Below are 12999 nucleotides of genomic sequence, written 5' to 3'. Positions count from 1 at the left end.
TTTGATAATAAACAGAACAGCTGAGAGACAGGAGAAATAGCTGAAGTGTTGTCCAATAAAGGCCTGATGGAAAAAAAACACATTGATCGAACATCCTTCCAAAGCAGGAAATCAATGCTTTTCTTATCCATTGACCCTTAAACGTGAATGGACATGTTCCCTTGTTTCCAACATTCTTGGGAAGCTCTTGTCTGTTGATACCGTAGAGTTCCATTTTTCAGACCTTCCTCTTTTCTTGCCCTTTATGAAGCAATATGCATTCATTTACTGTACCATCCATCAGTGCCTAATATCGAACAAGCTTTATTGTTATATTTTGAACAAGAACCTAACATTTCAATTGAACTGATAAAAGTTTTTTCAGACGAAGTTGCCATAAAGTATCTAGCGTTCATTTTTCTTTTGTAAGTTTGCATTTATCATTCTTTGTCGCTTTCGTCATAGAACCATATTAGGTCCTCATCGTCACTGGAGTGACCGATTGATGCTAATGTTAATTTCATTATAACGTTCCCCAGTCGTTGGGACAGCAATACCACATTCGACAAACGAGGGAATAGTGATCAGTATTGGCATCCTTTCATTGATGCCGGAGAGATTTTTTGCCAAGCTTGCCCTCCGGCCATTTTGTCAAAAGAACTTGCGGTGTTTAATTGCATAAGCGCGCTTGATGACCGGTAAAGAGAAAATAGAGGGTCTGTGAACAGGCTAAACGTCAAGAGGCTGGACCTTGCCTATTGTCTCTGGGAGTCCGTATTTTTGCGTATTCAAGTACGCGCAAACAAAAGGTCTGTTGGAGTGAGTTTGAAAAAGGCTCGCGCGCACGCTACGCTATACCGATTTTAAGAAAACGAAACGACTTTTTTACAGTCTAGTTATAATTGTACTATTCAACTTACAATGAATGTCTTCCCCAGAAAAAATCAGAGAAGACCTCGAAGAGATCACAGCGAACTAGGAAACATGGGCGAGAAATTGAAAACTTTAGCAAATGAAGGCAATTTGCGTATGGGCAGTATTAGTATTCTAGTATTTCAAGCAATGAAGATTTTGAGTTAATTTACGTCTTTTGACAAACAAATTTGAGGAGAATGACAGGCTTTGCGATTTGCTAGGAAAATCCCCATAATCGTGAGATTGCAGTAACAACTGGTCCCTGAGTTTCAATCCTCTGCGTTCGAGGCAAACTGGGCCATCCGGCCAGAGCTTGTCCCGGTATTCTTTGACACGGCGAGGAATTTTTCTGCCACTCCATGGATGGGATGCTAGTCCAAGGCATGTTTACCCCTAGCATAAAATTAGCTGGTACCCATGTATACACTTGGGTGGAATGAGGCACACTGCGGCAACGCAGTGACTGCCGCCAGGGCTTCAGCCCGGAACTCTTTTGGATCCAAAGTTCACAGCACTAACCATTAGGCAACCACGCCGCCCTTTACCTTTTTCAATACTTAGTATATTTTCAACTAACGGAAGTTTTGCTTATATTTGTATCCCCAGACAGAGAAAAATTTGAGAAGATTAAAGATGAAATAACAGCCATTAGAGAAAAGTTAGATGCCTTGACATCCGCCGGACAAGAGAGCAGTGATAAAGGAACATGTAAGATCTGCAGATAAGTTCTGCACTTAAGGACTATAAACAGTGTCCGCGTCATTATTTGTCCGTTTTAAGCGGGTTAAATTTAGAAAACAACAAAAAGGGCTCTACGGGGGAATTGGTGAAAGTCCACAATGGAACACCCAGTCAAAGTTCTCTTACGCGACCACCCGGGAAATTCGAAAAAAAGTGGTCGTAACTAGAGCTGGTCGGAAATGAGCTCTCGTAAGCGACTGCATTGTAAACAATACGGGGTGGTCGCTTACGAGAGCTTTAGGAAATCGTTAATAATTCATAAAGAAAAAACAAAAGAAATTAATGTTTAATGTGTCTTTTATATCTGATATAGACACGGTTAAACTTTTCGTCCAATTTTTAAGATCAGAAACCTGCTCCACACTTGGCTTGCTAACTGTTGAGGCTACCTTGCCAAGTTTTTCTTTTGTACGTAGCTTTTAGCTGCTTTATTTAGTACTTTCAGTCTTTTCCTTCATTTCTTGTCTTCAGAATCTTCATTTCTCGATGACCATGATACCACCCAGCATTCGGATTTTTGCCATTTTTTTGCAATTTTTTAAACTGATAAGCTAGTAGATCGAAGTATACATGATTATGCTCTCGGTGTAGCTGCCCTCTTTCGAGTTAAGAGGGTTTATCTTTCAAGATATTCACAAAAAAACAAGGAAGGAGTTCGAGCAATAGACCTCTTAAGCCTGTATGTTTTGGTTTTCCCAATACGGGTCATGTGATAATACTCTAGAGAACTAATTCTTTCTAATTACATCGTGTCAACCGGTTATCTACGCACAATTTACGAAGAGACCATGGGTCAAGTTCCTCCGGGACCTCTATTGGGAAAACAAAACATACAAGCTAAAGAAGTCTATTCGGGCTACAAAATGCAAAAAAAAATTTGATGGGAAAATATACCTGCGCACGCGCACCTTTAACGTGAAAGTACGCAAATCAAATATTCGAGTCAAAAGATGGCACAACAAGTATGAAGTATTAAATTAGATTGCAAGAAAACAACTTTCCTCCCCTCGCTCCCCACTTTCAGTTTATAGCCCTTTTCCCTCACTAAAGAACCTGGCCCCAGGCTATGAACTGGGCATGAATTTTGCCGAAATAATTGGTTATAATTTTATAAGAAATGATTACATGTTTTTGTTTGTTTGTTTGTTTGTTGTTTTTTTAAGGCAAATCTAAAGTTCAGCAAGGGGCAAGCAGTGATCCTGCAGGTGCTAGAAGTAAAGCTTTAGGTTCAAGCAAAAGAGTTCTCCATGATCAAGGTGTACACCAGCGTTTTAGAAGTGTAAACAAGACGCTGTGGAAGCGTTTATTTGGGCGTGGTCGTGCGACAGGTATGATACTTTGAACATGCCTTACTGCAGCTAAAGAACTGCCATCATATCTTACTAGAGAGGACAAATCCTTTACTGCACTTGTTTTCCGAACCACACAGCTTATACAGTATGTCCCAGTCCACAACAAAAATATTGTCTTTTTATGACAATCTTTGAAAATATGCACATCTTCAATGCAGACATGCTTGGAACCAAATTGCAACATAGGACATAAGTGGTTACAGCCCGGAAAGTACGGTTTATCTCAGCTTCACTGATACTGACAGATGTGTCTTCACACCCATCACATTGTACAGTGTAGATCCGGTTACAAACAAGAACAAATAAAGTTCCTTAAGTTCAGTATCCACAAGGATTAATAAGAGAGTAACACATTGCATAAACTGCTATAGGGTAGCACTGTTTATAGGAACATTGGCAACTATTAATTGCAATTGCAGGACCTTCAGATTTAAACATGAAGCAGACTCGTCATGACCAAGGTATAGAACTCTACTAAGGGTATAATGAAACTCTGTTAAGATCGTTCGAAACTTTTTTGCTAAAATATAGTTGATAGAGGCGAATGGTTACGAGAGCTGCCTAAAATCAACGGTGTTGCAGTTTATGTTGAGAGCCCCCTTACCAGGCACAATCGTTTGATTTTGGTTCGTTTCTACTTGTTGATTCAGTGGTGGTGGGAATGTTAATAAACGTTAAGCACGGTCAAGTCAAAGAAAGCTGACAAAAATATTTTTAGCGGGGCTCCCGCGAATATGGTCAACCTGTTTTCGTTTGGTTGTCACGTGATTGACCGAACTTACGTACGTACTCGTCTACAGATTGTACGGGTAGGGTAGGGGAGACAATCAAAAGGAAGGAAGGGGTGTCTCAGGGGTGTCTTGGTAAATCCACATCTTTTACATTGGACATTTACAATACAAATTACAATACAAATTGACAGCTGTCAAAACAGGATAGCCACTGACCAGTATCACATGAGCATATCGCGGGCTCATATGTCAAGTCATCGAGGTGACGTGATTTATTTGGAAGCTGTCTGCTGACCAGTTTATTGTTTTACTATATCGCGATCAATGTTCAATCTCGTACTTTCTAGTCAGTTTGGGAGCACAGGAAAACTGATAATGCACACATATTGGACATCAATGTTGTGATCAATTGACAGCTGTCAAAACAGGCTATCCGCTAAACAGTATCACTTGACCGTTTCGTGGGCTCAGGATGTACAAAATGAAATTCAGCTACTATCAGAAGTATTCTGTTATTCATGGCTAGTTTGTTTATTGGGTTTTTGGTTTAGTCAAAAGTCGGAAATCCGATTTCGGATGGCATTGTTTTCATTTTTCACCTTGCTTGATGCGTAAGAGGTTTGAAAAGTCTGAAGCGATACTGGCTTTACTTTATACCCTTCAGGAGCTGCATGTCGAATGGTAAGCCTGAGTAATTATTGTATTTGATGTTTGTTTTTAATGAAGTCGAGCGTAGTTTATGCCGCTATTTTTTTGTGCAGGTTTGTAAGATTTGAGACAATGATCTGGCTGAGTATCAGGTTTGATATAAGCTTACAGAACTTTAAAAAGCCTTTCAACATTTTCTCACCGCAAATAGAAAGAAACGTTCCAACGAATATTTAGTTATCCTTCTGGCTGTAAAAGAAAGCTTTGAGCGATTTTCATGCCTCGAGTTCATCTTTGAAAAAAGCAAACACCGGGAAGCCGGCTTAAAACATAAACTTAAGTTTGAAGCTTGAACAGTCAGGATTTTTAGAGACACTTGTCTTCGTGAATGAAAATTGTTTTCTCTGTATATGTTTCACCGAATTATAATTCTTTTGTTGATTGTTAGTAGTCTCTCTTGTAATTTTAATCGCTGTGCCGTTTGTTTTCAGTCGTTCAGTGAACATTGCTTGCAGGAGTACTCAAAATGCCGCGCGAATCAAACGCTTTTCAAAATTGAAGATTACCCATCGATAAAACCATTAAATAAAAAATAAACATCATAAATTCTTTATTATGTTGGAGCGTAACTGTATTAATGTTTATTTAAACACTCGACCACATCTCGCACTGCAAAAATGAGAACCGGCTGGCCGTACAGATGATTTTGGAAATTTTTTTAACGGTTTAGCTAAAAGCCCACGCATGCTTCGATTGTCCAGAATATTGAATGAGTGCAATTTGTATTGCAAAATTGTGAAATACTGCATTCTTTCCGAGGTCTGTATGATAAAAACAGTGCCTCATAGTACTGTTTCAACTCAGATGTGATGTATAAATGGCATAAAGGGTTGGTTTACACGCACCCAGATTTGTTGGCAAGATTTCGTAAACTAAACTTCTCGAACGCAAAAAATTGGGCCTGATTTTTTTCCAGACCTAATGTACGGTGATCTAGAGCCATTATGGCTTTTAAATGTGATCGAAGATGATTGCCAGTTTTAGGTGTACATATGAGGCTATCAACTCGATGTAAGATTTTGTTCACTCTTGGGCTGTCTGCAAATTATTTTTCTCTGAGATCACTTAGCCTTTCCCTCAAAAGTCACATGAATGTGCTCTAAAGTTAACTGAATTGTGAAATACAAGATTATTGTTTGATTTGAATTATAAATTTATTAATGGGAGCCTCACTTTTAGCCCCGGCTAAATCTATATATTATAACAAAGACGTCTGACGGGCTTCATAACTCGGAACCAGCTTCTAGAGTACGAGGATTTGCAATGTGCTAGAAAAATAATAGCCGTTTGCGTGAGATAAGTCTTTTGCTAAGGAGTCTGCAATACAGCCATATCAATCCCTCAGTTAAGTGGTGGGTAGATTAAAGCCGGCTTTCAACCAAGTGGCCGATCCAGCTGCAGGGGTTGCAATAAAAATTGAAGTAGCCAGCAGGTTTGAATAGAGCAACCGACTAACACATTTCCTTGAAACAATAAATATGAACAAAAGCACACGGCACATCATGCAAAATGTAGCAACTATAATAAAGCCATTTATTATTCATTCAATAATTGCTAATTACAAAGATTTATTGAACAGTATAATTAGTTCCTTTTTAGTTTTACAACCGTTTTTGCTCTTTAAACCATGTGCGTTTTATCGGCAAACTATCGAAGAAACGTGCGAAAAAATTGACTGAAAATACAGCGTCTATACAACTAAAGCATTACATAAAACCAATGGGCCTTTATGAAAACACTTCATAATTACGTTTTCATCCAGATTTAATGGTGTATTTTTTGGTTACTACATTATTAAAACTAGTTGCTTCTTCACTGTTCTTTCTTTATTCAAAAATACTATGCTTACACAGAACCGTCAATAACAGCAGATTCAATGTTCAAAATCTCGACCTTAAATTGTTGGAAAATAAGAATCAATCAAGAGATTCTCGAAGAAATCTATGCTTCCAATTCAGTGACAGAATTTAGTTTCTGCATTTAAGGGCACTCATCTTTCAAGTTATGTAATTTACATGTTCCGAAAGAAGAAGCAACTTGTTTTAATAATGTCGTAAACAAAAAAGTTTGCGACTCGAGGAGACGGCTGAAATTCTGGCTATTTTTGTTCTTGAATGTCCAGGTCATGGGAAGGAAAATAGTGCAAGTGGTCCCGTTATTTTAGTAGAGGACACAGGTTCTGAAAGCCCGCAAAAATCAAAGATGGAAACAATGGGGTGCAGGTTCTGTTGAGGGCTCGCTGAGCGTGTACAATGTTTTGTCTTGGTTCACAAATTATGACTGAATAAATTTATAGGACGTTGCTATTGGTCCGTTAGTTCACAATGAAAGGTGCGCGGTCAAGTCCAAAAAAGCGAACAAAAACATGACAATGAAGTTGGCCGGGCTTCATATCCACCGCACTTCATTAACCCCGCCTGGTTAGCTCAATTGGTTAAGCGCAGGTCTGCCGAGCTGGAGGCCGCTGGTTCAAGCCCCGGCCGGACCAACACTCAGGGTTTTTTAAATATCTAAGGAGAACGTGCTGCCTTTAGAAAGACATCTGCAAACGGTTAGACTTTCTAGTCTTCTCGGATATGAACGATAAACCCTAGACCCCGTCTAACTGACAAGGGTGTACTATCAAGTGTTTTGAAAACTTGGTCCAATTGACAGTCAGTACATTGAAAATCTGCAGTAAATGGATGGGGTCACCTTGCTTGATTTCGCCTCGCGAGCCCGTTATTCTAAGTGTTTTTTGCCAAGTTGCGCACGGAATGTTCGAAGCTGGAACAACCGTCAAAAATCTTTCTCGTACAAAAAAAAACCTATGAAATATACTAAAATCTAAAGCCCGTTTGTTGATCTGGGCTGTAATTTTTCAGTATAGTGACTTTAAATTGCTCGATCTTGGAAGTAATTTAAAACGTGGACCGTTTATACTGTGTCTCCAAATGCGGCATTTTACGTCATTCTTATAAAAAAAAAATAATAAAACTTCTACTAACCAGATTTTTTTTCTCCTTTAAATATCTTTTTCTTCTAGCCATAACCAATAAAAAAAGGGGGATCACCGTTCTTCTTTCCTTGCAGAGACAACAAAAGGGGCAATTCCGGCTTCAAATGGGCATTTTGCGCGCGGGGACTGGGGCGAGTTTTAAGCCCAACACCATTTTAGCCGGGGAGGGTTGTCAGAATCACAATTAAAACGATTAAAACTAAAAAGAGGGCCGTTACGTCTTTTCAGGTGACTGGTGAAAATCACCACCAGCTTTGATGTCGTCATGTTATGCGCAGTAGGTGATGCGCAGTGCAAAACAAGTGACACTCGTTGCCGGCGCCATCGTTTTGATTAAGCTGATCTTTATTAACAGACTGTGCTTGTAATAGAGTGATTTTCGCTAGAGATTGAAAATTGCTTTATCAGCGAATACATGAAAAGAATTATAACCGTGATCGTCGTTTCGCTGCCTTTAAATTGAGTCGTCACAAAGCAATTAAGACTTAGTGTAAAGGGAATAATTTCAATGTTTTGCTTTAAAAGAGTGCAACTTGTTTTTCTCAAGGGGGAAAAGTCAGTGGAAACTCGGAGGAGCTCGAAACATCTGTAGGACCCTCGAATTAGTAGTCATATGCCATGCACTCTACAGAGGTGGCTTACTTACACAGGTGTCCGTTTAAAGCGGGTTGAATTTTGAGACAATATAAGGGCTCTTGCCAGTGTTAAAGGAAACTGTCCATAAAACAACGAGAGAGATGTCCGTATTAAGGTGGTGTCTGTGAAGTGGGGGTTCGACTTAAACACGATATATCTTTTATTTTCAGGTGGTTTTTACCCAACTGGATTTGTTGATGGCATTCGCCAACTCTACAGCACCCGTGAAAGATGGTTTGCACCCTTTCCATGGTGGGAAAAGTTTCGATTAAGCCTTGATAACAATTTTACCAGACTCAAAATAGTGAGCAGAAAGAAAGAACGGGGAATAAAGACTGATGAAACTGTTACTATGAAACATATCTTCAAACCCCACGAAGAATGCGCTCATCCTAGGACGGTCTTAGTTGAAGGGAGGCCAGGTATAGGAAAGACCACATTCTGTAATAAACTTGCTTACGATTGGACAGCGAACAAACAAGTGGCAGAAGATCCTTCAGGAAGTTTTTTTCCAAACTTCGAAGTTGTTTTACTGCTTAAATGCCGAGAAATAGAGTCTTGCCTTTCGAAGGCCACCGAAGGACAACCTCTCCCTCGATCTGAAAAAGAGAAAGCGAACGAAATCTTCAAGTCTGTCCTTTGGGACGCCATTGATGACCAGCTTCTGCCTCGAGATTGCACAAAAGAAGATAAGGAAGAATTCTTCAAATTCATTCGCTGTAATCAGCCCGAAATTTTACTGATACTTGACGGATTGGATGAGTTGCCTGCCAATATGTTTGCAGCGTTTAAGGAAGTCATTCAAGGAAGAGTGCTACCAAAGTGTTACATTGTAGCTACAGCACGACAAGAGGTTGGGATGGAGGTGCGTGAGTGCTGCGATACCTTGCTAGAAATTGAAGGTTTCAGTAAAGAAGACGCCCGAGAGTTCATTTTCAGGTATTTCAAAGCGGAACCGCATTTGGCCCAGAAGCTTTTAAACAAACTAGAGTCTGACAAAAACCTCCAACAGTTGACAGAAAGTCCTTTAAACACTGTACTTCTTTGTCTTCTTTGTGAGGACTCTGATGGTATTTTTGCAGAAAGTGGTACACAGCTGTATCTAGAAATGGTAGAGTGTGTTCTTAGAAGATATAGGAAAAAGAAAGGATTACCATTACCAAATACCAAAGACGAAGACCTCACTAAAGTATACAAGACTCAACTAAGACAGCTTGGCTCCATCGCCTGGAACGGTCTGCTTCATAATAACCTGTCCCTCGAAGAAGGCGAGTTTAAAAATTGCTCAGAAGAATTACCTGAATTCGGCTTCTTGTCCGTTGAGTGTAGCCCTAAAAAAGTGAGACCATCTCTCAACTATTGCTTTTTACATAAAACATTTCAGGAACTGTTTGCGGCATTTCACCTCTGTTGCCAGGTTCTAGACAACGAAATTTGTCCAGAAACCTTAATTGCCGACAACAGATATTTTAAAGAGCTTAAACAGGTGCTTTTGTTCACATGCGGCATGCTAGCTTCGCAATCGGAACAAGCGATAAAGGCTTTCGTCTCGTGTATTGCTAAGCAAGTAAACGATGAGGATAGGTTGTCAGTTGCATTGAAATGCATAAAAGAATGTAAAAACGAAAAGAGTTGTACCCTTCATCTGCTCTTAGCTCGTACTCTTGGCTCGCTTCTTCAAATAACACACTTGGATTTGTCATGGAATAGACTTGGTACTGGTGACTGTACTGCACTGGCGGAAGCAATCAAACACAATTCAACAATAACACAGTTGAATTTCTCATGGAATAGACTTTGTACTGGTGACTGTACTGCACTGGCGGAAGCAATCAAACACAATTCAACAATAACACAGTTGGATTTGTCATCCAATAGACTTGGTACTGGTGACTGTACTGCACTGGCGGAAGCAATCAAACACAATTCAACAATAACACAGTTGAATTTGTCATTGAATGAACTTGGTACTGGTGACTGTACTGCACTGGCGGAAGCAATCAAACACAATTCAACAATAACACAGTTGAATTTCTCATGGAATAGACTTGGTACTGGTGACTGTACTGCACTGGCGGAAGCAATCAAACACAATTCAACAATAACACAGTTAAATTTGTCAGGTAATGAACTTGGTACTGGTGACTGTACTGCACTGGCGGAAGCAATCAAACACAATTCAACAATAACACAGTTAAATTTGTCACGTAATGAACTTGGTACTGGTGACTGTACTGCACTGGCGGAAGCAATCAAACACAATTCAACAATAACACAGTTGAATTTGAGAGGGAATGAACTTGGTACTGGTGACTGTACTGCACTGGCGGAAGCAATCAAACACAATTCAACAATAACACAGTTGGATTTGTCATTCAATGGACTTGGTACTGGTGACTGTACTGCACTGGCGGAAGCAATCAAACACAATTCAACAATAACACAGTTGGATTTGTCATTCAATGGACTTGGTACTGGTGACTGTACTGCACTGGCGGAAGCAATCAAACACAATTCAACAATAACACAGTTGAATTTGTCATCCAATAGACTTGGTACTGGTGACTGTACTGCACTGGCGGAAGCAATCAAACACAATTCAACAATAACACAGTTAAATTTGTCAAGGAATGAACTTGGTACTGGTGACAGTACTGCACTGGTGGAAGTAATCAAACACAATTCAACAATAACACAGTTGAATTTGTCACAGAACAAACTTGGTACTGGTGACTGTACTGCACTGGCGGAAGCAATCAAACACAATTCAACAATAACACAGTTGAATTTGTCATCCAATAGACTTGGTACTGGTGACTGTACTGCACTGGCGGAAGCAATCAAACACAATTCAACAATAACACAGTTGGATTTGTCATCCAATAGACTTGGTACTGGTGACTGTACTGCACTGGCGGAAGCAATCAAACACAATTCAACAATAACACAGTTAAATTTGTCAAGGAATGAACTTGGTACTGGTGACAGTACTGCACTGGTGGAAGTAATCAAACACAATTCAACAATAACACAGTTGAATTTGTCACAGAACAAACTTGGTACTGGTGACTGTACTGCACTGGCGGAAGCAATCAAACACAATTCAACAATAACACAGTTGAATTTGTCATCCAATAGACTTGGTACTGGTGACTGTACTGCACTGGCGGAAGCAATCAAACACAATTCAACAATAACACAGTTGGATTTGTCATCCAATAGACTTGGTACTGGTGACTGTACTGCACTGGCGGAAGCAATCAAACACAATTCAACAATAACACAGTTGAATTTTTAATAATTTTTATTTAATGTTACTCGGCGTTTTTAATATTTTACTCTTGTGGTAGCAATAACACGGAAATTAAAACCGTATTTCTAATATAAAAGTGTCGAATCCCTAAACGGATTTCAACAAGACTGTGGGAGCGTATATTTGGGCGTGGTTGTACTAAGCGTACCGTATTTCCTCCATTAAACGCCATTTTCCTCGAATAAACGCTGCCTCATGATGGGTGGTTTATTTCAATAAGAGACTCACTAGACTGTATGATTGGTGCATTTCGATCCTCTCGTCAAAGAAATGTCACGCATTATCAAATACACATTGTTCACGAAAGCCCCATACCAAAACCTCACATATTGATTCGTACATTTTGATATGTAAGACAAGATCATCAAGATAAACGTCTCAAAACAGCTGTATCTTATCCACACTTTTCCCACATACGTGACTTTAGCACTTACGAGCAAAGACGCACGTGAATCTATTAAAATGCTCCTTTAGTACCGACAATGGGCCAATTCCTTTTAAGTTCATTCACCAATTCCTAAATGTATTTGTCATCTTTCTTTAATCTTTCTAGGCTGCAAGTAACAACATTTTTGCGCAACATCTCCTTTCGCTCTCGACCTCAGAACAATTCAGCATCGCTCAAAGTCTTATTGCGACGAAAACCCGTTATAGTACGAATATTTTTAAGAGTTTTCATCTCCGGACTTCAAACTTCCAAATTTAGATGAGGTAAAAATACTGAACATTCAGATTAATGTTTGAGATCGTAAAAGTGGGATAAAGTACCTTGCTAGCGGAGCTTTCTTTCCAACATGCCTCTTACCTTGTACAGGACGTTCGCATGGCTGACATTCGCCTCGCTTCTCCTTTTTACTTGCCTTGTTTACGTTAGCACGTATTGCGTGCCTATTGCAAGTTTGCTTCAAAACAAGCCATCTCGATTACTCTATTTGGGGCACGCCCGAATAACAAGAGATGTAATATATCATCTGTAATAACACCAAAGAAAATTTCTTATGGGAGCCCGAGAAAATGAATGTCAAATTTCACAAAATTACATCTTCATATGAAAGAGAGACAGAGATTTACCTGTGTTTTCACAATTATTTTGAAATTTGACATTTATTTTCTCGGACTCCCAGGAGAAATTTTCTTTGGTGTTATTACAGATGACTAATTACATCTTTAGGCCTTAAAAAATGTCGAAAAGAATGCAATATTCTTTAAACTATTCTGGTACAAGGTTTTTGTCCACTGAGAATAAAAATTACTCAATTTCCTAGTGGATTCCGTCTTAAAGTTTGCAAAAGGTCTTGCATGATTTTTTTTCCCACAGGGCGGCTTAACCCTTTAAGCTCTAAGAGTGACCAGTGTCAAATTTCTCTTTGTAATATCACTCCTTTATAAAACAAAGTGGTCATGGGAATTGAGGACATGATCACACAAAATGAATCTAATTGATACTTCAACGGATTCTATTGAAAACGTATAAAGATAACAAATGAGAATTTGAATTTTGATATTAGGGTTTAAAGGGTTAACCTATATTTTTTTCATTTCAAATTTTCTGTTAGGGAAGCGAAATTGATCTTTTTAATGTGACATATAATGCACTGGTTAATAGGTTCCTCTGTAAACTTTTTA

General features: G+C 39.2%; 2 protein-coding genes across 2 annotated transcripts in view; one reads left to right on the top strand and one right to left on the bottom strand.

Moving 5' to 3' along the window:
* Nucleotides 1–11449, top strand: part of LOC140950110 (uncharacterized) — a 154273-nt gene extending 142824 nt beyond the window's left edge. The window contains exons 9-10 of the mRNA XM_073399288.1: nt 1501–1602; nt 8231–11449. Coding sequence (XP_073255389.1) covers nt 1501–1602; nt 8231–11358 — 3230 coding nt within the window. The 3' untranslated portion in view covers nt 11359–11449. The remainder of the gene's footprint in view (nt 1–1500; nt 1603–8230) is intronic.
* The window catches only part of LOC140950232 (T-complex protein 1 subunit theta-like), a 295708-nt gene that overhangs the window by 255362 nt on the left and 27347 nt on the right, over nt 1–12999 (bottom strand). The window lies entirely within an intron of this gene.

The sequence above is a fragment of the Porites lutea genome, chromosome 1, assembly GCF_958299795.1.
Source record: "Porites lutea chromosome 1, jaPorLute2.1, whole genome shotgun sequence".
Classification (NCBI taxonomy): domain Eukaryota; kingdom Metazoa; phylum Cnidaria; class Anthozoa; order Scleractinia; family Poritidae; genus Porites; species Porites lutea.
The sequence above is the reverse complement of the archived record's forward strand: the minus strand, read 5'-3'. Positions and strand labels throughout refer to the sequence as shown.